Source organism: Fusarium solani, assembly GCF_023522795.1.
Source record: "Fusarium solani strain SB1 chromosome Unknown bctg00000010, whole genome shotgun sequence".
NCBI lineage: Eukaryota > Fungi > Ascomycota > Sordariomycetes > Hypocreales > Nectriaceae > Fusarium > Fusarium solani.
The window spans coordinates 2,711,938-2,733,677 of record NW_027072147.1 but is presented as its reverse complement, the minus strand read 5'-3'; the positions used below and the strand labels follow the sequence as shown (position 1 = coordinate 2,733,677).

Below are 21,740 nucleotides of genomic sequence, written 5' to 3'. Positions count from 1 at the left end.
GGGGTTTGGACAGTCCGGAATAACGGTACACAGAGCGTAATCAACATGCACCCTTTCAGCATGCTTTGATTCCTAATCAGAAACCACGGAAGTTGAGATCCATGTCCAGTCAGAGAGACGAACAACACTCGAACCCTCTGTCCGTTCTGTCACCAGAAAGACACGGTCTTGATCGTATACGTCCAGCTCTAGTACGCGGATAATGATTCGGCGGTCTTCGCCGAGATCGAACTGTGGGAGCTTGTGCTGCCAAGAGACGACAACCTGCCTCTCAAGGTCTCGTTGGGACTCTCTCTGGAGGGCTCAGACGATATCGCTCTGGTCGGTTCGGATGACTGTTTGGACTTCTCTTCGCACCAAAGCAATGCTGTCTGGGGGGTTGAGCGACAAAGGGTGGGGACAGCCCAGGTCGTAAATATAAAGCAGCTTCCGTAGAGCTCTTGGCGCATCCTCTGAAGAGATGGTCATGACCCGGATCATGTATTGGGACGACACATCGGCTGCCCACTGCACGGTTGCGATCAAGGAGATAGCACATTCGGCGGACATCTGGGAATCGATGACGAAGGCGACGCAAAGAGAGTCGGTAGGCGCAATATCCATATTCCAAGACTTAAGCCCAGGACCATTGGCCACTCGGTAGCTTGTAAGCGATTCCCTCCATCCGTGATAGCATTGGAACTCGAAACCAGGACCCTCGTCGGTCTCAACCCCAGCCCAGAGTCTGTGATGAGCATAATAGGCGGCGGCAGCATCCAAGGACGACCCGACACAGATACCCCGGTCCGCATCCCAAAGGCCGGCCATGATGACTTGCCAGACGTTCTCATCGGACATGCAGTGACGGGAGACCTTGAGGTGGGCGAAGCTGACGTTTCTGGGACCGGGTGGGCTGTCGCTGCTTGCCCATTCGCGAATCCCTTCGAAGACAATATTCGGAATGTCCATTCTTAACAGGGCGGGCGGCCCGCGACGGAGAAGGCTGGGATCGAGAGCGACGGACAAAGGATCGGGAAGAGGAGATCGGAGTTGAAGTTGAGGCTCTGAATCACACCCTCTGGGAGGAGTTGCGCGGATGTGAGGATGGATCGAATGCGAAGGTCGGAGATGAACGGTAAACAAACGTAAAGGCGGAAAACAAAAAGGCGAGTCCTCGCTCTCTGCGCTCAAAATCGAGTCGGTCAGATAACGCAGATAAGAGCAGTGCTGGGCACTGCTGGGCAGTGCCAGATGTTTTCCTTCACCTCCCAGTAACACAGTAAACAGTAGGAATGCAGGCGGGGATAAAACTATGATGAGATTGGCTACTAATGAAGAGCAGAAGATTTCATCAGAGTTTAGTACTCTGGCAAAGGATGATTTGAGGAGGTTCAGACAGGGGTCGAAACGAAGGAGAATAGGACGCGGAGGCCGAGTGGGCAGTTCAAAGAAACTAGCAGTCAATGTTATTGAAATGAGGTAAGAGCTGTCTTACCATTTGCTTCTTGACAGAGAAAGACAAGAGATTCTTTTCAGCGCGAAAACATGCTGTCAAGATTCAAAGGTCGCTCCCGCTCGCAGCTGTTTGACATTGCCGTCTGGCAAGGGACGTGGCGCCTACGGTTACACGGCAGACTGTGAGTCACACACTGCATTCGCTTCCTTTTTCTTGTACTTCAAGCATGAGCAAACGGACAAAAATCGGTAGAAAAGGTGTCCAGTAGCATGTGGTTGACACGACCCTACTTGACAAGGCCAACCAAAGCCCAACATGTCCACACCGAGCAAGGTGCATTTCTCTTCCGCCATAAGGCGTGAAGAAAACTTTGAGAGCTTCTTTATGCTTTGACAACTCTCCATACAGTTCATACAAGAAGGTTGTCTTTGAGCATCAGATACCACCTCCGGCAAAGATTGATATTGCGACCCGTTACTAAGATACCGCAGATCAAAGCTGCTCTGGTAGATAACAGGACGGGCATGATCATTTTTTAGTCCAAATAACATTCAAACACTTGTGGGAAGTTGCTTCAAACCGAGGATTGGCTGCAGCTTTTTATGACGAAAGTGACTTGACCATCCCCAGTGTGTACAGCAATGATTGCATGCTCTTCCCCAATAAAGAGCAACACTGACACTGACACACTATTTCAAAATGATATTTAGACTAAGTTGCACATTGCGATACCTTAGCTACTGCTTACAGGTCTTACATACCGAGCTGCATGACCGAGGCGGCACAGGCTGAGGTGAGCATCAGTGGTCCCGCCGGCTTTCATGAACATGCGACCGTATTCACGACCCAATAGGTTGGTTGCTGGGTTTTTCTCCATTGGGGCGGGGGGCTTATCACAGTGAGGTGAAAGGAGCTGACAGGCTTACCAGCTGTTCCTTCATCGCTCATAAATAGGGAGCATCCTGCGCTTCGAACGAGTCGGCTAAGCGAGCCCATCCCCTCTCTTCTTTGGCCAAGCCTGCCTTAAGACGTATTCTGTACAACTGTCATCGAAACACACCTAGATCAGCGGCCGGTACCATGAGTGTTCACACAAAGACTGCACTTATACCATGGGATCCTTCGAACGAGGCGCATTTCAAGCGTATGTATGTTCAGCGGGTCGCATGTGGTTGGCGATATGAAGAGGTGGAAGAGTGGAGGAGCAAGATGCTCAAGAGCCAGAAGTTTCTCTACTGGATTGTGCGTTCTTGTCTAGTCGCGTGTTAGGCTTCAGTTGAGCCAGTATGCTGACATGCAGCAGATATTAGCCGATGATCTTGAGGGGCGAGAAGAGTTGCTGGCAACGCATACAAGCCGGTACCCTGATGTAATGACCAAGAGAATAGCGACTCACGGGAAGCCGAGACGTCTGACAAATCCCAGGAAGCTGAGGAGCTCTCAGATACAGCGGATACAGTATTTAACACGCCTCGTGAACCAACGAATCGTTACTTCCTCCCCATAGGTCATATCGCACTCGAATTGCTTCCTGGACAAAACGAGCGATTTCAACTTGCATCCTCTACCATATGGATCATGTCGCTCTATATTTCATGGTACACATCTTCAATGACTTACTCGAAGGGCTGCTGACCACTGTAGGGCACTCCAGAGTGCTGGCCTCGGACGTAGTGCCATGGCCGAAACAGAGAGACTCGCAAGGCTTCCTCCCTTCAACCGCGACGTCATCGGCTTGGACACGGTTCAGAAGCATTTCCAGCTGGGCGACAACAATTTTAATAAGACGCATTACAGTTCCAGTGGAGCAGAAGTGCGTGCAATCGAAGAATGGTACATGCGTCAGGGATACGAGGTTGTCAAGAGGGTTGATAGAGGGTACAACTGGCACGACCCCTCGACTGGAGATATTCTTCCGGTGCCGCTTGTCTACATGGTGAAGAGGTTCGTGTAGGGAGTGGGGAACGCCATAGCCGCCTGTGTGATACGAGACCACTGGGCAGCAAGCCTCTATTAGTTAGACAATACTCAAGCTGACGGTCCTCCTTTTACTACCCGCTCGTAGTCTGGAAGCTGCCAAGTTCCGACATCCTCTCGGAGAACTCGCTTGCCAATGACATCCACTCTCAGCATCATGGCTAACCACATAAAAACGTTGGCAATGGTGACACCGAACGACGACGTCGGTAGCCTACTCCAGAATGACTCGCCATCCGTCAAACCGCGTTGAACTTGATCCATGAAAGGACGGAACTTTTCGTCGTAAGCCTTAAGCGCAGATGGAATGCCGTCCTTGCCAGACTCTCGACAATGCTTTTCAATCTCTCCAGCCAGCACATATGCCCCCACCATGCTCGACGTCGTTCCCATGCCTGTGGATGCTGATGGGCAGAAAGCAGCATCTCCAACAAGAACAACGCGACCCTCGGACCAAGCATCGAGTTGAACAACGCCGAGACGCTCACAGTAAAAGTCATCGGTGACCATCATATCTGCGAGGATCTCATCTGTCTCCCATCCCGCCTCTTTGAACATGCCCGCGAAGGCTTGCTTCTCCTTGTCAATGTCCCCCTTGCGAATATCCTTCATCCACTCTTTATCAGTCTTGCAAGCCATGTAAATCTGGACTCTGGAATCGTCGTTGCGTCTGGTGAAGATGAATCTCTTTCCAGTAGCGAGGTAGAACCGCGCATCGTATTCTTTCCCTTTCTGATTTTGACGAGGAATGGTAAAGTAGGCGATGTAGGCACCCAGGTAGTGAGTAGGATCCCCAGCGTCTGGCCCAAGCATGGCTTTGCGAGTGCGTGAAGCTTGGCCGTCAGCACCGACAACGAGATCGAATTGGTCGTTCTGCCCTCCTGAAAAGATGACATCAACGACGCCGTCATGTTGTTCGAAGCTTTCGACAGTCGTACCAAACATGTACTTGACTTGGTCCCTGGTTGATTCATGTAGGATATCGCAAAGATCCTTTCTCATGATCTCGAAATCGGTGGTAAATCCTTGAAGTCCTTGGCCACTCCTGTTAGCCGGGAAATACGCCCATCGCTTGTTCAAGCTGTCGACGATCTCTAAGCCTTGCTCTTGAACCGATTTGGCCCGAAACGCCTTTTCCAGACCCATGCGTTTCATCACTTCGATGCCGAGCCCGCGCAGGTCGAGTTGGAGGCCCGTGGAGCGCAATTTGGGATAGCGCTCAATGACAGTGACGTTGAAGTTTGCTTTGGACAGCCAAAACGCAACGGCTTGGCCGGCGATGCCAGCACCGCAAATGAGGACTCTTGGCTGCGACATGGTTGGTTTGGGTCAAGATTGGTGGCTGTTGGAGTGAACATTGGGCTTTTGCATCTGTCATCCTGGAACTGTAAGGACTGCTATTCTTATAAACAAACAAATCACCGGTCGGCGATTTCTCGAGTCGGTGAATTGGGAATCACAAGGCATTTCGTCGTGATACTGTTGGTTGTAAGCCCGAAGAAAGCCAGGGATGAGTCGTTGGCCGGATGTATAAAATGCCGACCGTGCGGATCGGCCTTAAAATGCGGCCGAATTGAACCGACGCCTTTGCTGGGATATCTCGGCAATCATGATTGATTGGATGGACAGGCCAGTCCTTCAGTTCCTCGAATGCTGATGGCGTCCTTCTAGCTCTGGACTGACTACATGTTTCCTGTTTCTCAAGGTGCCGCAGTCTCTTAGGAGGAATTAATAGGCGCGGACGGTCACAACGGAGTTGAGAATTGGGCCTTTTCTTAGGTAGTTCCTGATTCAAACAGGCGTGAATTTGTAGTGAATATCCCAACTCTCGAATACTATAGGTTATTGTCTCTCCTCTAGCACTCAGGCACGTGTGTGTTCCCTGATCTGGTCTGCCTTATAGATCGACAATGACCACTTCCCCCGCTAGCTCAATGCTTAGCGTTTGGGCTCTCATCCAAATGCAACAAGACGAGCAAGTTATGATGACCCCAGTGGTGGCGGTATCGCTTTCCGTACACATACATGGGAACGGTGAGAAGCATCAGGAACCCTGTGATGCCAGCGATTGTGTCAAAGAGTTCAGCTGCACCCCTTGCTACATACCAATCCACAATGAAATTGGTCAGACTGCACATGATCAGCATATGATAGGGAAAGGAACCGTGGATTAACCCACCCGTAGAAGAAAAAGTTCTTGAACGTGATGTTCATGATGAACATTTCGACGGCATGTGCAGGCTGAGCGTCAAGTGCATAAGCCATGGTGACGCTGGCAGCCACGCTCATACCGAACAGTGTGATGCCCCAAATAGTAGAAATGGCGTAGATGGACAGCTGAGATTCGATTGCATGGCCAAATCCCACCAAGCCAGCTACAGAAAAGATTGCACCCACACTTGCGAGGACAAGTCTGAATTCTGGCTCGTACACGCCCCTGTTGCGCCTCGTCATGAACTTGATAAGAGGATCGGAAATAAGTCCTAGAAAGATGGTAGCGAGAGCACCTCCGACAAGTGGCCCAGCTGATACGTAGCCAACCGCTGCAGCGTTGAATCCCCATGGAGGTGCCGCAAACATGACACCGGCAAGGACCGACATGGCCACAAACCACGCCATAATCAACCCAGACACGAAAATGTTGTACGAGGCGATGAGGTTGAGAATGATGAAAATACTGGCCAGGACCATAGAGATCAACGACTTCTCTGTGAATCGCCCATTGTAGAGAGCGAGCTCCTGGTAGAATGTCTTTGGCTGTGGAAGGTCGCTCGTTGTAGAGCCAGGGCTAGACTTGCGTTGGGAGATTTCAACATGGTCAGCATCAGCCCTCTTCTCCTCGGCTCCATCCAGGTCTGTGTTGGAACCGATTCGGTCGATATTGAAAACAGGTGATCGGTTGTACGCGGTCTCGGGGACAAATAGAATGACCAAGATGGTCTGTAGGGCCACAAACGGCAGGAGAATGTGAAAGTTGTAAGGCCATCCGAGCCTGGTTGTGATGAGGCCAGCGAGGACGGACACACCGTTGCTCAGACTGCTCAGGAAGAAGATGACCAGAGCGACGTAGACACCCCGTTGATGCACAAAGTAGATGTCAGTCACGACAGAAGTGCAAAGAGACTCGTATGCAGAGGCACCAAACCCCTGGAGCAGTCTTCCCGCGACAAGCGTGTTGTAATTTTTGGAGAACTCGGCAACAAGGCATCCGGCGAGGCCGATGACGGAGGACAGAACAAAGACAGGGCGCTTCCCGTATTTTCGAGCAAAGGCTGAGGCGAAGGGGGAGACAGCACCGACGGCGAGTAGCATGTATCCGTTCAGCTTGGCAATATCGGAAAAGGATCGATTAAGGTCGGTGGCAACCTGGACGATTCCGGCATTCAACATGGGTGCCTATAAAGGAATATTAGTTAACTCGCAGGGTAAGGCTGACTCGAGAAGGGGTGACCGTACAGGAACTACGCAGACAAAGGCCGTTCCAAGGAGGATGATGGCGAAGACGGCCATCTTCTTGGAGTTGGACCAATTCAATGGATCATTGGGGTCCTCGGCGGGCTGGGGAACAAGAACGATATGAGATTCCTTGCCCAAGCCGCGCTTCAGACGCTCATGAATCTTGGAAGGATCGGCAGCTGACTGGTCGAGAGTGACGGTGCCGGGGACATGATGACCGTCCGGATTTTCGAGAACTCCTAGGCCCATTGTGAATGCCGTGAAGAATGTTAGATAAGATGCTGTCGAGAAATTCCCTGAACACAGCTGGTAACTCTCAAGTACTTAATACAATTCATCACCATCACTTGATCCCTTACAACTGAGCTACATGCGCTAGTTGTGGGGTAGTTAAAATGCGGGGGTGGGGAGAAGATTGATGGGTGTGGGTCAGGTGGGCGTTGTAAATCCGGGGTAAAATTCAGTGAGGACACGACGATGACAAATTGAAGTTGAGTAAACAGGGGCTTTCGAACCCCCCTGCTTCGTGACCCCCTTGGCAAGTGGATTAATTCGGTTAACAGTTAAACCTCGCTATTTTGCTCCCCTGATCGAGGCCAATCGGTGCACCTTACCTTGGCTCCAGAGACCGGGTGTTCGAAAGCCCCCGACTCAACTTACAGGGTCGCTCCTTGTAGTATTCTTATCACCTCTTTATGATGGCTTTTGCTTTTAAGCCGTTTTAATAGTTCAATATGTAGTTCTAGGAACGTAACACGATCAAGACCATAGACATGGCTAAGTATTTCAAGATATATCTTATATTCAACAAACACGCAGGCAAATGCTTGAAGCTATCATGTTATGCATACTTTCAGAGCTTCGTATCCGCATTCGATGTTGAAACAAAAGCCTTGTATCCGATAAAGAGCCCATTGGGATCCCATTTCTCTCTAATCCTCATGAATTTCGCACAAGCGGACTTTGACCATACTGGAATCTGGAAGACAAATCATGTGAGACTTACGTTCATGAATCTGGGCACCGCATCACTTACACTGGAAGAGTGAAGAGAACCATTTGACTGGTCAAAGTCAGCAACGTACATTCCGCAGGCGACAGATTCAGCCTGCTTATATGACTGTTGCATGACTTGTCGGACTTTGGTTTGGAGTGATACGTCTTTCCATCCTGAAAAGGTTGAGATGTAATACTGTTGAGGGATGCTGAGTACCGCATCCGCCTCATCAACGTCCAGGGTGTCAGCCATGTAGATGCATCCGTATGATGATCGCGTTGGTAGATTACACATGGCTGGCTTGATAGCTTCGATGAGCTGCAAGTCGGCTGTGTCAGAACTCGACTTCATATGTATGAGACCTGAATACGCACCTTGTCATGAGGCACAGCTGGGTCATTGAGAATGCTGTTAATACCCCATTTCTGACCTGGAGTCTGTGGGTTTAAGAGGTGTTGAAGCTTGAAGAACTCCTCCCAATCAACTTCAGCCACGGGCTTAGACTCAATCAGGCATCCTTTGAGGTTTTCCGGCACCTGATCCCAGACACTGAGCATGCTCTCTGCATCTGAAAGACTGTCTGCATAGGCTGAAATGTTGACAAGCAGCAGAAGAGGTGAAGTCGAAGGCACACTCTCATCGGAGGAATTGGGCTCAAAGAGCTCAGGGTGCAGGGTACAGGCCGCCGTCTCAGTAAAGGACTTGGGCATCTGGTTGTTTCGTTCAAAAGCAAAAGAGAGAAAGGCCTCGTAGTTGTCTTTACCGGAGAAAGTATAAGCACGACCATAGTGTTTCTTCTTTGGAATGGTACGGCTCCAGATTCGAGTAACAACTCCAAAGAAGGCCTGACCAGCGCCACGTGCGGCCCAGAAAAGATCAGGGTTGTCAGTCCTGCTTGCAATCAGGACCCTGCCGTCGGGAACGACAATCTCCAACTTGATTATCCAGTCGGTGACAGTAGCTCCCCATCCTCTCATGAAGAAGCCTTGGCCGCCGGCGAGGCAGAAACCACCCAGGGCCACATCTGGAGCATGTCCAAAGGGGAAGAACCGGTCTAGAGCGTCGGTGGACTTCCAGGCCTCGTACACACGGACGGCAGGGCCAAAGGAGACTTGACCAGTCTGGGAATCGTAAGTGATCTCCCTGTTGAGACGACCGACGTCAATCAGGATGCCATTGTTGATCAATGATGGTTTCGATGGAAGGTGTCCACCCGATCGAACACCCACGGCCACACCAAGTTCTCGGGCCCTTTGGAGCGCCTTGGACACATCCTGGACTGACTGGACGGCGTGAATCTCGATCGGAAACCTGCCAGTGTCCTCTTTGTTGAAGTAGCGCTCGCGGGAGTTCTTATAGTCACTTGTCCCTCTTTGGAGCACGGTGGGTGTGATAACGTCGGGCGGAGCGCTGCCAGTCATGATGATATCGGGACGATAGATGTGATATTGGTGGAGATGTCTAGAAGTGTGGTCTGTGTCGAACTGAGGGGAAGCTCGCAATTTGGCTGTCAGCCATTTAAGTCTAATCCGACGGCGCTCCAGCCGAAGAACAGAAAGGGGGTTCCTTGGCATGCCGAAGGATCATGTCGTGACATGTGTGGGGTAAAGAAGACGGCAGCCGAGGACGGAACCGGGAGAAAAGAGTACGACCCAACACACAATCTAATGCCTCAGATTTATTGTTACTGTTACTTATAAAGACATAAATCAGAGCGGACCAGGTGAATCGAGAAGAGAATGTTAGATGCGGTGGTTGGATTAGTTAGATAGATACTGGTACACTATCAAGAGCCAAACACGAAGGCCAGCCAGAGCCCCAGCAGAGTATCGAATCCAATGGCTTGGCCAATGCTGACCATCTCGCGATACTGTTCCATCATTGCCTCTGTTCCCTTGAGATGCTTCAACTGACCACCCCTAATTTCGCGATGGCCCCAGACACCGAGAACGGCTCCCAAGGCTTCTCGCCATGGACAAACGCGATGACGGCCTTGGCAAACTCTTCCGACGCCGCCCTCTGGGTGTTGTCAATCTTTTCGTTGTAGTTCTGTAGCAGGAACGAGATGTCCAGAATGTGCGTACTATGACCCTTGAAGGGGCCATCCCAGGGATTTGGTTCAGCGAATTCCATGACGAATGCATCCTGCGGAAAGCTAGCGGCGAATGCTCGCGCCGCGGCTTGGTTACCAATATCAGATCCAAAGGTCAGAACTCGTAGTAAAGCATCTTGATCATCAAGCTCTGGGGTGATGCTATAGCACTTGAGGAGGCGATCTGCTGCACCGTGGTGGCTAAAGAGCAACTTGCGGGCAAGGTCGGAAAATCCCGAGGCGATGCCTTTTCTCTGAGAAAACAGACCCATGAATGCAAAGATACTAGCCTATATGGCATGTAAAGTCAGCAATAGTTTCGGTTTCCTAGGATTTCATGTTAAAACTTACATCCAGAGGAGAGTAAATGGCCATAACAGCTTCGGACGATTTGGACTTCAAAACGTAGTCCTTGGACTGCATGAAGCTGAAACTCTCGTTGTAAGGCACGAGCTCTCCGTCTAGCACTGGAATGAACGGAAGGTTGGGATTCTGGGCTTTCTGAAGCTCCTCAATGGATATGGTCTGGAGAGCTTTGATTCGTTCTGCGGCGGACAATTCCTTAGACCCCAGAGCACCGATCAAGGCTTCATAGCTCGACTCGGCCACTGATTTGCTGATGGGGCCAACAGACGGCGGGGCGCCGCCCATGACGATAACCCGAGAGATGAGAGCCTCCTCTGTGTACAGAAGACGGACAGCTGACACTAAGGTGATGGATCTTGATCAGTCTTATTTCTTGATAGCTTTCAGAGAGGGCTAGAGACTCACAGCCACCCACGCTTTCTCCTGCTACAGTGATACGATCGGGGTCACCTCCGAAACCACCGATATGCTTCTTGATCCAGTGAATCGAGGCTCTCTGGTCTCGCAATCCACGGTTCGTCTTATATCCGGCCTGCTCAAGCTCCTCGGAAGCCGCGAACCCTGGTGCCCCAAGTCGATAACTAGCAACGTCAAGGGTGAGTGTCTTGTACCCCAAAACAGATTATATTCATCACTCCGTGAAATGGTACGCACTTGACATTGATGCCAATCATGGACTGACCCAGCTGTGCCGATAGCCGCACGATGCTGGCCATGTCGTATTGCGGCCACCAGTTTGAGCCCACCGCAAAGCCGCCGCCGTGGATAAACACAAAGACGGGAAGAGGAGCTGAATGGTTTCCCGATGGGATTGATATGTTCAGGGTGAGGCAATCGGTGCCTGACAAGCCGGGGAAATCGGGCTTTGGCAGCGTCTTCTGGATGGCCACCATTTCATTGTCTACTGCCCGAGGGTCGGAAATCGCCTGCGGCCTGCACGTCATTAGACCGAGGCCTCCCTCGCTCTGAAAGATGGTGACCCTTACCCATGCTTTCGGGCTGTTATACCGCTGCCGTCGTATGTGCTCAACTTGGGGTTGTCAAACCAGTGCTCAAGCGATGCATACTTGACTCCCAGGAGTTGTATCACCCCGCCCACGCTGAGACATTGAACTACGCCAATATCTGGGTGAGAAATTTCAGCTGGCCGAGGTTGGAAGGGCGCCATGGTGGAGGAATTGCCGAACAAGAAAACGAGATGGTCTAGAGAAGCCGATAGTTCAAACCCCCTGAAACTCCAGCACTCATCCTGATATCGACCGGCTTTTGTTACCCCATGGGGGGCCTTTGTACCCCACATTCAGGGGTCCAGGTTTGGCGCCAGACTCCATTCAACTCGAGAACTGCTGGGGACACCTAAACACAGGCTTCTAGACTCAATAATTTGAACCCTAGACACGAGCCATTTCGCCTAATATAGACACCTCGCCCAGCAAACGATGCCGTCAACTCGCGAGTACATTCGCCACCCCAACGGGCAGACCACAAGCTATTTTTATGACAGCTTCGTGGATCCGTGGCGCCCCAGCGAGACTATTTTGATACAGCACGGCTTTGCAAGAACAGCTGATCATTTCTACCACTGGGTTCCGGCCCTTGCGCGGCGTTACAACGTCATCCGCCGAGACCTACGCGGCCATGGAGGTTCAAGCTTCCCAACCGATCAAGATGGTTCATATGACTACTCAACCGCCACCATCCTCGAAGAGATTAAAGACACGCTGGATCAGCTGAAGATCGACAAAGTTCACTTTATTGGCGAGTCTACCAGCGGTATGCTGGCTGAGATTTTTGCCGCTACGTACCCAGACCGAATCCATTCCGTCATTATTTGCTCTTCGCCAACACACCTTCCTCAGGCCGCACAGCAGTTTCTAGCATTTGGCAAACCTTCGTGGCCCGCGGCATGCCGAGAGCTAGGGTCACTTGGCTGGGCTGAGCACCTCGCGGCGTCTAGTGGGACAGTGTCCAGCAGCGACCCAGACTATATCAAGTGGTGGATCGACAAGGTGGCAGTTAGTGATGGGGAAGGGCTTGCGTCTTACGCCGAGTTCTTGTGCAAATTGGACAGTAGACCATATCTCGGCCGCATCAAGGCACCGATGCTCATCCTCTGCTCGACCAACAGCGCCATGGTTACCGTTGAGTCCATGCTTGAGCTTGCCACCCAAGTTCCAACTGCGAGATTGGAGACGATTGAGGCCAAGGGTCATGAGATCTATGCTGAGGCTGCTGACGAGTGCCTTGTCAAAGTTTCCAAGTTCCTCGAAAGTCTCTAACTTGGTCAACAACAATGAGTACATCCAAAGGCTACGGTGCTCTTACGGGTTTGGGTTCTTATGCCGTCAGGTATAGATAGGTGTAATCTTTGTAGCTGTGGTCGACAGCCTATGCTGGATAATCTGTCAATAAACTCAATTGATGCTTTTAGACCGTCCAAGTTACTCGGGAGCTCCAGGACCGCACCATGTAGCATCTCTGGATAAGCAACCCCTTCACCCCCGTTCTTTGCCTTATCATCAGGGGCCCCTCAGCACAGTTAGGGGTCGCGCCCAGGTTGTCTCAATCACCGTGGCCTGGTAGCTCAAGGTTAGTCAGGGCGGTTGCGCCAGAGGGTTCACGGTGATTTCCATCACATAGACCTCGGGTGTCAGTGCAACTCAACCCTCCTGCAACCTTGTTCAATATCGCAATGTTTGAAGACCATTTTGCTCAACATAAATCTGTATGCACCAAGATATCTTGATAAATTTAGTTTAATTCAACTCAACTTGCCAATATCTGAACCACATCCACCTCTACATGGAAAAATCTTTTACTCATCCTTCGCATTCGTAATGTGCAAATACACAGAAGACCCGTCTCGATCCTAAGTAGAGGCCATAGGTTAATACGTTTCCCAGCGTATACAAATCATCTAGATTTTGCACAGGCCAGTCTACTTACAATGCATCGTGGGTCTTTGGATGCCTCTTCAAAGACGCCATATGCAGCTTTTGCCATTCTTGGCTCGATATTCTCCCGCTGAGCGGCTTCGATACCCAGCGACAAGTCCTTTAAAAACATCTGCGTCCTGAAACCTAGCCTCCATGCGTTGCTGCTTGGTGCATGAGGTACGACGTTGGGAACGGGACAGACGTTGTCGCCCATAAAGGTCTGCCCAGTCGAGTTGTGGATGATCTTGTGTAGCATCTTGGGGTCAACTCCAGACTTGACACCAATGGCCATAGCCTCTGCGATGAGTAGCAGCACAGAGCACGAGATATAATTGTTACTTATCTTGGCTGCCAGCCCGGATCCGACGGAGCCACACCAGAAGATCTTTTCAGGGTCAGCCATGGCGGTCACGACCTGCTGCAGTCTCGCGGCTGCCGCATCATCTTCAGTTGGCTCAGGATGGCCGATCATGAAAGAAAGCGTAGAATTTTCAGCCGCAGGAACGCCCCCCTGGGAAAACGTTGGATCAGCATACACGTTGCCGAGTGTGGGCGGTCTGTTCTCACAGATACAGGGGCATCAGCGTATATGCCCTGGCCTGCCTCTCTCACCAGCCGTGACACCTTCCGGGCTGTCTCGGTGTCGATTGTACTGCACTCGAGAAGAACCCGCTTTTCATTCCTGAGCGCCGCAACGATGCCAGTTGTCGGATCAAGATAAACGCTCTCCACCTCCCGGGGGCCAGGAACCATGCTAACAACCACCTGGGCTTTGGAGGCTACATCGCGTGGCGAAGTCTCAATGTGTACTGGTCCAACATTGCCAAATTCGCTACTGAATCTCTCAGCTGACGGCTTGTACACGTCAAACACGTGAAAAGAAGCACTGCTCGGCAATTTACGCCTGATTGCAGCGGCCATTGGGTAGCCAATAGCGCCAAGACCTCCAGGTGTGACCAACGTTAGTCAAAAGACGGTTGTCCAGCTGGAGAACCTACCGATGAAGCCCACATTGAAATCCATCTCGAAAGTATTTTCTAAAGACCAAGATCGTATGAGTAGAGCCAGTTCTTTCTCAGAATGCTCCCGTATCAAGCGAGGGAGTTATCTACGTCAAGACAACGAATACGAATCAGACCCCACGTTAGAAATGCGAGGGGTAGGGTTTCATATGCCCCATCCATTTACTACCCCACAACCCGTCGTCAACCCCAGACAGAGGAGCCTCCTGATCGATACTCCTTCGGCGGTTGGAGCCTTGTTGATAAAAGCTGCTCCTGATTTCAGGTCGAGCCGCGTCACCTGCTCACGATTGCCCCTGTCCCAGCCAGCCCGCTCGAAACTATTCATTCACCAGCCATGTCCACACCCATGCTTTTGAGGGTTGCGGTCATCGGCCCAGCGGGGTTCGGGGGTCATATCTGTGCGTGGAGCTGATCAGTCGAGGACATCATGTTGTTGGTTTATCCCGCAATCCCGAGAAGCTGGGGTCCCATGCCAACTACGAGCCGAGGCCTGTAGACATCGACAACAACACCGATTCCCAGCTGGCAGAGGCGATGCGCGATGTCGATGTTGTTGTGAGCGAGTATGGCCCCCACACAGCTGGACACCAGGCGCTGCAGTACGGTGAGCCGCCTCTTGAAACCGTATCAGTTGTTGTCACTGACCATGATAGTTCCTTTTATCGAAGCTGTTCGAAAGATCATCTTGGCCGTCAAGAAGGCCAAGGTTGGCTACTTTGTCATGGTCGGCGGTGCCGGAAGCCTCCACATTGCTCATGAGGACGACTTGTGTGTTGCCGACAGTAAAGACTTTTTCCTGGCCTATCGCAGAGCCATTGCAGACAGCCATGCTCATGTCAGCTATATGGAGGATAGACTGGGGCCCATGGGAGGCGGTTTACGTAGGTATCGGAACGCACGCCTTGCGCTGAGGAATGCAGGCGCTTCAGACCAGGAGACCAAGGCCGCAAAGGCAACTATCGATGAATACGAAGACGGTGTGAAGCAGGACCGGGCCTCAGACTTTATCAAAGCCGCGAGGGCCAGCTACATGTTCTTTGACGGAAACACGTCTTTCAACTGGACGTTTGTGTCACCCAGCCCTCTGTACCGTCCAGGGAAGCGCACTGGCAGCTACGAGGTGACGATTCACAATCTCCCTCTGAAAGGCGAGCCCAAGGGTGAAAATCGGTTGGATGGCAGATTGACAGGCATCTCGGCTGCGGATCTTGCCATCGCCATTGCGGATGAGGTTGAGTCCCAGAAACACAAGTATCAACACTGGACTGCAACGGCTGATCTGTCTGACGACACACCAGCCCCCTCTTATCTTAGACTAGAGTAGAGTCTCTCCCAACCCAAGGCCTGATGGCACATGTTGATTGATATTCTCTATTGAAACGGGCGTTGCTCCCTTCTGTGATTGATATCTGATGAGAAAAAGCCCATTCCAATAACCCTCACCCTTGTGATTTCGGCAGTGGTTCCAAAAGAATCCACAGGTACAATAATAAACAAGACAGCTAACCCCATATATGTTTACCCCATACCAAGAGTTGCTAAGCACCCCACAGGTAAATCTCTCATGGTGGCCCATATAAGAAAGCACTATAGCTAGTCACAAAGACAGAGTCAACACGCCCTAACATCAAAATCTTCACCCATAATCCACAAATAATCCGACAACAAAATGTCCAACTACATCGTCGATGAAGCCGAACTAGAAAATGTTCGTGGCAAGGTCATCTTGGTCACTGGGGGTGCCACCGGTATTGGTCATGCCATCGTCACCCTCGCCCACAGTACGAATGAGCTTGTCCCCGAGGCGAGACACTAATCAATGCTAACTAATCCAATAGAGCATGGCGCAAAAGTGGCATTCTGTGATGTTAATGAAGAAAGCGGGAGGAGCTTCCAGCGGGAGCTTGGCAGGTAGACACTCTCAGTCGATCCAACGCGAACGTGTTGACTCTTAACATCTCTAGTGACGTCCTATTCGAGAAATGCGACGTCTCAATCTGGAGCGAACTGCTCAGATTTTTCCAGCTCACATACTCCACATTCGGTGCCATCGACTCGGTCATCTCAAATGCCGCCATCAACAGGATCGAAACGCTCGAGGACCCATCCGACGTTCCAACATCCGAGTTGCCAGCTCCAGACATCTCGGCCCTCAATGTGAATATGATTGGTACCTGGTATGTTACCAAGGCTGCCATTCACTTCTTCGGCAAGACTCCCGAGACCAAGTCTCAGCTTGTGCTGTTCGGATCGGTGGCAAGCTACTTTGACACACCGCCCCTGTACACCTACTGTGCCAGCAAAGCCGGAGTTCTTGGCCTTATGCGTGCTCTCCGAACTCAGCTTCCCAAGCAGAATATTACTGTAAATATGATTGCACCATGGATGACAGGCAAGCAACTCTCTCTCCCTCGACTGGCATGTTCCAGCTGACAAGCAATCACAGTGACTGCCATGGTGACTGACCACATCAAGAAGGTCTGGGGGGAGCTACCGGCCAACTCGCCGCTTGATGTTGCCAAGGCTAGTCTTTTGCCCATTGTCCGGCCGCAAGTGAATGGCAAAGGCTTTCTTATAAATGGCGGCAACATCACGGAAGTTGAAGATAAGCTGGATGAGACGCAGCATGTGTGGCTGGGTTCGGAACTGGACAGCAATATGAGAGAGGGTCAGAGTAGACTTATTCCATGAGTCTCACAGGATCTAAGCAGTTAGTTGCTGCAGAAATACACCTGACCAGATTGGTATAGCTTTGACTGATTAAGAGGACCATGATTGTGCCTGGTTCCTAAATGACTGTTCAGGCAGTATGTTTCAACCTTGGAGTGCGTCAAGGACAAGTGACAGTGACACCCAAGCGATATATACACAGGGCGTTCATGGTACCTGGCAGGTGGGATGTTTGAGATGAAGGGATAAATACAGGATGAAATGCCATAATAATGCAGTGCACACACACACACACACAAAACACATTTACTTGTTACCAAGTTCTTGCCCATTTGCCCAACGCACTGTCAGAGTATATCCCTCTGGACATCCTTAGTAAATCAGTTCGTCAGTCTTGGTACCCTCAAACTCCTTCTCGATGATACGCCTGTGCTTGTCTGAGCGGCAGGTAATAGAGCAGTCGAACGGCTCAGGAACGCTGAGGAAGCCAGCCATCATGGTTGTTGAGGGCTCGACAGTTGATCCATCGGCCCTCTTCTTCTTCTCGATATTGAAGGCCCATAGCGTCCTCGAAATGACAATAAAGAGTGACTTCTCGGCCAGATGAACGCCAGGGCACGCGCGGCTGTGAATACGGTTAGAACTTGCTATTCAGCGGCGGTAAGTGTCTAATGTAGGCTTACCGGCCAGCTCCATAGGAGAAGTGATCTCGGTCGTATGGGTCCTGAGAGTTCATATACTCGGCAGCTGTGAGAGGACTGTTGAGATAGCGTGCTGGCTCATAGGTGTCTGGGTTGGTGTAACGGCTGGGATCGCGTTGGATTGCCCTTGATACAATTTATGAGAAAGACTTGTTTATGCAGGCCAGGATTGATACTTAAACTTACCACCAGTTGAGAACCACCACCGAGTTCTTAGGGATGAAATGGCCGTCGTACCAGTCATCCTCGGTCGATGCATGGTACATTCCAAACTTGTTGACTGGGCGCCACCTCAGCGTCTCCTTGATCATGGCGCGGATGTAGGGCAGATCAGCTTCATCCTCCCACTGGGGCATCCGGTCTGTTCCGACCACGCGGTCGAGTTCTTCCTGGCCCTTTTTCATGACTTCTGGGTAGAGAGCCATGGCAAGTGTCCAGTTGTTGATGGTGGTGGCGGTTGTTTCAGACCCGGCCTCAACCAAGCCACCACAGGTGTAAGCCGCAAGTAGGTCGTCGATGCCCTTTGACTTTGGGTCGTTGAGATAGAACTCCTTGCAGAAGCTGTCCCTGGCAGTTCCAGCATCCGTGGTTCTCTTCAAGGTTTCCCAAAGCTCGAGGTAGATTTTGCTGTCGTGGGCAAAGGCCTTTTCTCCCCAAGATCGCCAGTTGCCAAACAAGAACTGGGGCAGTTTGGCCAAGCCAGGAAGGGTCTCAACTGCAAAGGCTCCAGGCGCCATCATGATGGAGAGATTCTCGAGGACACTGAAGATTTTTGTGATCAAGGGATCCTCAAAACTTGGCACACGGTATCCGTAGGCGACGAGCATGATGACCGAGGTGGAGTACCGGCGGTTGATGGTGTAGAACTGATCAGGCCGAGTCAAGAGGTCGTGCAGGACTACCTTAGACTCGAGGTTCTGCACAGGTCTGTACTTCTTGGAAGCATTCAGGTTCAAAAGGGCATGGCTATGCTTGCGAAGGCTTCTCCATTCAGGCCCGTAAGCCATGAACAGCTGGCGTGACTTTCCGCTGGCGATATTCTGGGCAAGGGGGAGATGGGGTCGCGAGGAGTAGATGGCCGACTTCTTGTCCATCAAATCCTTGACAGCCTTTGGAGAAGATAACCAAATGTAGTCGGTCGCGCCGATCTTGGTGTAGAAAACGTCGCCGTATTTGCGATGCCACTCGCGGACCTTGTTGCGCACCTGCTCCGAGTCGGAGAGATCAAAGAGGTTGCCTATCAGAGGCCAGCCGGGAGGCCCTCGGGGTAGCTTTCGCCGGCGAGGGTCCTGTGGAAGGGGCAAGGTTAGCAAGATCAAAGCCTGAACCAAGTTTGATGGTCACTAACTGTGATGGAGTTTGGAACAAGAGAGATGTAAACGCCAGCAAGCACTAGGAGAAGAACCACGGCGACGGGAACAAGAGCGCCTCCATTCAGGGCTCTGAATCGCTGCGTCTGCAGACGCACGAGATGTACGACGTCTTGGTGGTTGATTAACTTCATGTTTCAGGACGGATTCGAGTGGTGATGATGGGGGATGAAGGCCACTGTGATGCCGGGGAGAAGAAGTTGTTCAAGTCATCCTTTTGTCTCTGCAAAGGCTAAAGGACTCTTTTTCTTCACATAACACGTTGGTCTGAAGGTGCCGGTTCAAGCACCCCATCATTTACCCCATGGAGGTCAGGTAGGCTCCTCCACAATATGCATCCCCGCTAGAGAGTAACATTCAACATGGCCGGGAAAATGGGGTAGCCGGCGGCTCTGGACGGACGGCTTATCAATGTGGGGGTACAATTGGACATGGGTCTTGGCTCGTAATACAACTGTACCAACGGCGACTGCGCCGCGACATCGACTTCAAGCTACCGACACAGCATCGAGACCTTCACGACTAGCAACAAAGAATTGATCTTTACAGTCAGATATAATGGGACGGTAAAACGTTAAGATGTTTCACTAGGAGGACCTAGCAGAATAATGGCATTGCCTCGAGACCTGGCCTAATCACCACTATAAATTTAATCAGAGCTGTCTCGGGAATCTTAATCTTAAATCTACTAATATTATATTCTTTGTTACAGTTAAATCCCAGCCGTTCATATAAACACTGATCTAATGGATAGCCTGCCGAAGAGCTGTCTGGCAATGCTTGGCCTGTTTTGCCTACTCTCTGTTTACGTGCGGGGCCTTTACTCCAGCTATTAGACTTGCCCAGCATTTTTGAGATAGCGGAGTCAAATGTCACCAGGAAGCCTCTTGCGGGGCATTTGAGGAGTACAAGGCCAATATTAGGCCGTGTCGTGCCGTGGTTGATATAAAACATGTCAACTAACCAGAAATGCTCCCAGCACCAAGCCCATCCAGTTGCACTCATACTCAATATTCACATCTTCACTCATCCACTATTATCTGAACTTCGGGGTAGAGAAGATGGCGGTTACCATAGACAAGGTAAGCTCCCACTCCCCTTGACTCCCAACGTAGGCTGACTCTGGCGACAAGACCCAAGTCTTGGTTGTCGGCGCTGGTCCGGCCGGTCAGCTTCTCGGCCTGATGCTAGCCAAGCAAGACATCTCTGTCACAATTGTTGAGCAAGCCGAGAAGCTTGATGACAGGCCTCGAGCCACCCATTACGGCCCTCCAGCCATGAAAATTTTGAACTCTGCTGGTGTTGGCGACGAGGTTCGCTCGAAGGGCTTCATCGTCGACACAGTGGCGTGGCGGCGCCTGGACGGGTCGTACATCGCTGGCCTCGACCATGAGACTCAGAAGGACAGTTCTGACCGAATGGTCGCCCTGCCGTTGAGCCAACTCGCCGAGGTCTTGTACGACCATGCCAAGGCTCTGCCTAAGCTCCAGTATCTATTCAATCGCAAAGTGGTGGACATTGGCCAGGACGAGTCAAAGGCCTGGGTCGACACGGTCGACCAAACCAAAGATGAGAAGTCTCGACTCCATGCTGACTACGTCATCGGCTGTGACGGCGCCAACAGCATTGTACGGCGCTCGCTGTTTGGAGACTGGAAGTTTCCAGGTAGAACATGGGATGAGCAAATCGTCGCTACCAACGTGAGTCTGAGTCTGGTGTCAAGGTGGGCTAAAGCCATTAACTCACGTCCCATTCCAGGTGTATTACAACTTTGAAAAGTTTGGCTTTTGTGATTCCAACTTCATCATCGACCCGGAACACTGGTACATGGCTGCCAAGATTACCAAGGATGGCATGTGGCGCGTGACATATGGAGAGACACCCGGTCTAAGCCATGACGTGCTGAAGGAGAGACAAGCTGAAAAGTTCCGAACTATGCTTCCAGGTCATCCAGATCCGAGCCAGTACAAGCTGGTCAACATCAGCCCTTACAAAGTGCATCAGCGGCTAGCAGAGAAGCTCCGGGTCGGCCGATTCATCCTCGCTGCCGATGCAGCCCACCTGTGCAACCCTTTGTGAGTTTGGCTCCATTTCTAGGAATAACCTCTTCCACTAATGTCACATCAGCGGCGGCTTGGGGTTGACTGGTGGTATCGTGGATGTGGCCGGAGTGTACGAGTGTCTAGTAGGAATCTATACTAACCAAGCGGATCCGTCCATTCTGGACATCTATAGCGACATCCGCCGCAAGAAGTACCAAGAGATTGTAGACCCCATCTCCAGCTCCAACCTTAGACGCATGTTCAGCGTGCACCCGGACAAGGTTTTAGAGACGGACGAGTTTCTTCAGATGTGCAAGAAAGCTGCGACCGACCCCAAACTCGCTTCAGAAATGCTTCAGGTAAGTGGAACCTGTAACTACAAGCACCGCAAAGCTAACTTGATAAAAGAGCGCCCATCAACTCAACTACGACTTTACTCAACACTACACGCGATGAGGTTGGATGTATGCAAGGCCTATGGGTGGGGTGGTTAGAGGCCGGCATAATGATGGGGTGATGTCCAAGTCCCCTGGGGTTTTCATTACTGTAGCCCATATATATTCTAGTGATAACAGAGCATCCTTGGCAACACTTGCTGAAGACGGTTTCAAGAGTCTTGATTTTCCAATCGCAAAATACGGTATCTGATGGTGCGAGGGAGTAAATCACCTGT

The 21,740-nt window shown here is 51.2% G+C and overlaps 12 protein-coding genes across 12 annotated transcripts; 5 read left to right on the top strand and 7 right to left on the bottom strand.

The window, feature by feature from the left end:
- Positions 1–303: 303 nt before the first annotated feature.
- On the bottom strand, positions 304–2,312 carry MRS44_014961 (uncharacterized protein; the record flags this gene model as incomplete). Its single annotated transcript, XM_046274157.2, has 2 exons — positions 304–1,432; positions 2,197–2,312. The coding sequence occupies 2 exons, from the start codon at positions 2,310–2,312 to the stop codon at positions 304–306; spliced, it is 1,245 nt and encodes a 414-aa protein (XP_046128057.2).
- Positions 2,313–2,515: 203 nt separating this feature from the next.
- Positions 2,516–3,389, top strand: MRS44_014960 (uncharacterized protein; the record flags this gene model as incomplete). Its single annotated transcript, XM_046281557.1, has 4 exons — positions 2,516–2,677; positions 2,739–2,804; positions 2,861–3,033; positions 3,080–3,389. 4 exons carry the CDS (start codon positions 2,516–2,518, stop codon positions 3,387–3,389), a joined length of 711 nt encoding a protein of 236 aa, XP_046128056.1.
- A 74-nt stretch (positions 3,390–3,463) lies between these two features.
- On the bottom strand, positions 3,464–4,729 carry MRS44_014959 (uncharacterized protein; the record flags this gene model as incomplete). Its single annotated transcript, XM_046284282.2, has 1 exon — positions 3,464–4,729. The coding sequence occupies one exon, from the start codon at positions 4,727–4,729 to the stop codon at positions 3,464–3,466; it is 1,266 nt and encodes a 421-aa protein (XP_046128055.2).
- Positions 4,730–5,343: 614 nt separating this feature from the next.
- Positions 5,344–7,117, bottom strand: MRS44_014958 (uncharacterized protein; the record flags this gene model as incomplete). Its single annotated transcript, XM_046282383.2, has 3 exons — positions 5,344–5,542; positions 5,592–6,808; positions 6,869–7,117. 3 exons carry the CDS (start codon positions 7,115–7,117, stop codon positions 5,344–5,346), a joined length of 1,665 nt encoding a protein of 554 aa, XP_046128054.2.
- A 604-nt stretch (positions 7,118–7,721) lies between these two features.
- MRS44_014957 (uncharacterized protein) lies at positions 7,722–9,286 on the bottom strand (the record flags this gene model as incomplete). Its single annotated transcript, XM_046281556.2, has 3 exons — positions 7,722–7,847; positions 7,905–8,183; positions 8,240–9,286. The coding sequence occupies 3 exons, from the start codon at positions 9,284–9,286 to the stop codon at positions 7,722–7,724; spliced, it is 1,452 nt and encodes a 483-aa protein (XP_046128053.2).
- Positions 9,287–9,651: 365 nt separating this feature from the next.
- On the bottom strand, positions 9,652–11,491 carry MRS44_014956 (uncharacterized protein; the record flags this gene model as incomplete). Its single annotated transcript, XM_065618614.1, has 6 exons — positions 9,652–9,735; positions 9,780–10,247; positions 10,309–10,664; positions 10,729–10,904; positions 10,978–11,256; positions 11,310–11,491. 6 exons carry the CDS (start codon positions 11,489–11,491, stop codon positions 9,652–9,654), a joined length of 1,545 nt encoding a protein of 514 aa, XP_065474686.1.
- Positions 11,492–11,762: 271 nt separating this feature from the next.
- Positions 11,763–12,602, top strand: MRS44_014955 (uncharacterized protein; the record flags this gene model as incomplete). Its single annotated transcript, XM_046282382.2, has 1 exon — positions 11,763–12,602. One exon carries the CDS (start codon positions 11,763–11,765, stop codon positions 12,600–12,602), a length of 840 nt encoding a protein of 279 aa, XP_046128051.1.
- A 536-nt stretch (positions 12,603–13,138) lies between these two features.
- Positions 13,139–14,180, bottom strand: MRS44_014954 (uncharacterized protein; the record flags this gene model as incomplete). The annotated part of the gene is made up of 4 exons (XM_065618613.1): positions 13,139–13,192; positions 13,270–13,556; positions 13,599–13,770; positions 13,827–14,180. The coding sequence occupies 4 exons, from the start codon at positions 14,178–14,180 to the stop codon at positions 13,139–13,141; spliced, it is 867 nt and encodes a 288-aa protein (XP_065474685.1).
- A 438-nt stretch (positions 14,181–14,618) lies between these two features.
- On the top strand, positions 14,619–15,608 carry MRS44_014953 (uncharacterized protein; the record flags this gene model as incomplete). Its single annotated transcript, XM_065618612.1, has 4 exons — positions 14,619–14,682; positions 14,781–14,888; positions 14,938–15,165; positions 15,205–15,608. 4 exons carry the CDS (start codon positions 14,619–14,621, stop codon positions 15,606–15,608), a joined length of 804 nt encoding a protein of 267 aa, XP_065474684.1.
- Positions 15,609–15,953: 345 nt separating this feature from the next.
- On the top strand, positions 15,954–16,975 carry MRS44_014952 (uncharacterized protein; the record flags this gene model as incomplete). The annotated part of the gene is made up of 4 exons (XM_065618611.1): positions 15,954–16,065; positions 16,123–16,195; positions 16,249–16,648; positions 16,760–16,975. The coding sequence occupies 4 exons, from the start codon at positions 15,954–15,956 to the stop codon at positions 16,973–16,975; spliced, it is 801 nt and encodes a 266-aa protein (XP_065474683.1).
- Positions 16,976–17,326: 351 nt separating this feature from the next.
- On the bottom strand, positions 17,327–19,159 carry MRS44_014951 (uncharacterized protein; the record flags this gene model as incomplete). Its single annotated transcript, XM_046278866.2, has 4 exons — positions 17,327–17,579; positions 17,638–17,781; positions 17,842–18,944; positions 19,004–19,159. The coding sequence occupies 4 exons, from the start codon at positions 19,157–19,159 to the stop codon at positions 17,327–17,329; spliced, it is 1,656 nt and encodes a 551-aa protein (XP_046128047.2).
- A 927-nt stretch (positions 19,160–20,086) lies between these two features.
- Positions 20,087–21,523, top strand: MRS44_014950 (uncharacterized protein; the record flags this gene model as incomplete). Its single annotated transcript, XM_046271391.2, has 5 exons — positions 20,087–20,107; positions 20,159–20,725; positions 20,784–21,100; positions 21,153–21,426; positions 21,476–21,523. The coding sequence occupies 5 exons, from the start codon at positions 20,087–20,089 to the stop codon at positions 21,521–21,523; spliced, it is 1,227 nt and encodes a 408-aa protein (XP_046128046.2).
- Positions 21,524–21,740: the final 217 nt, after the last annotated feature.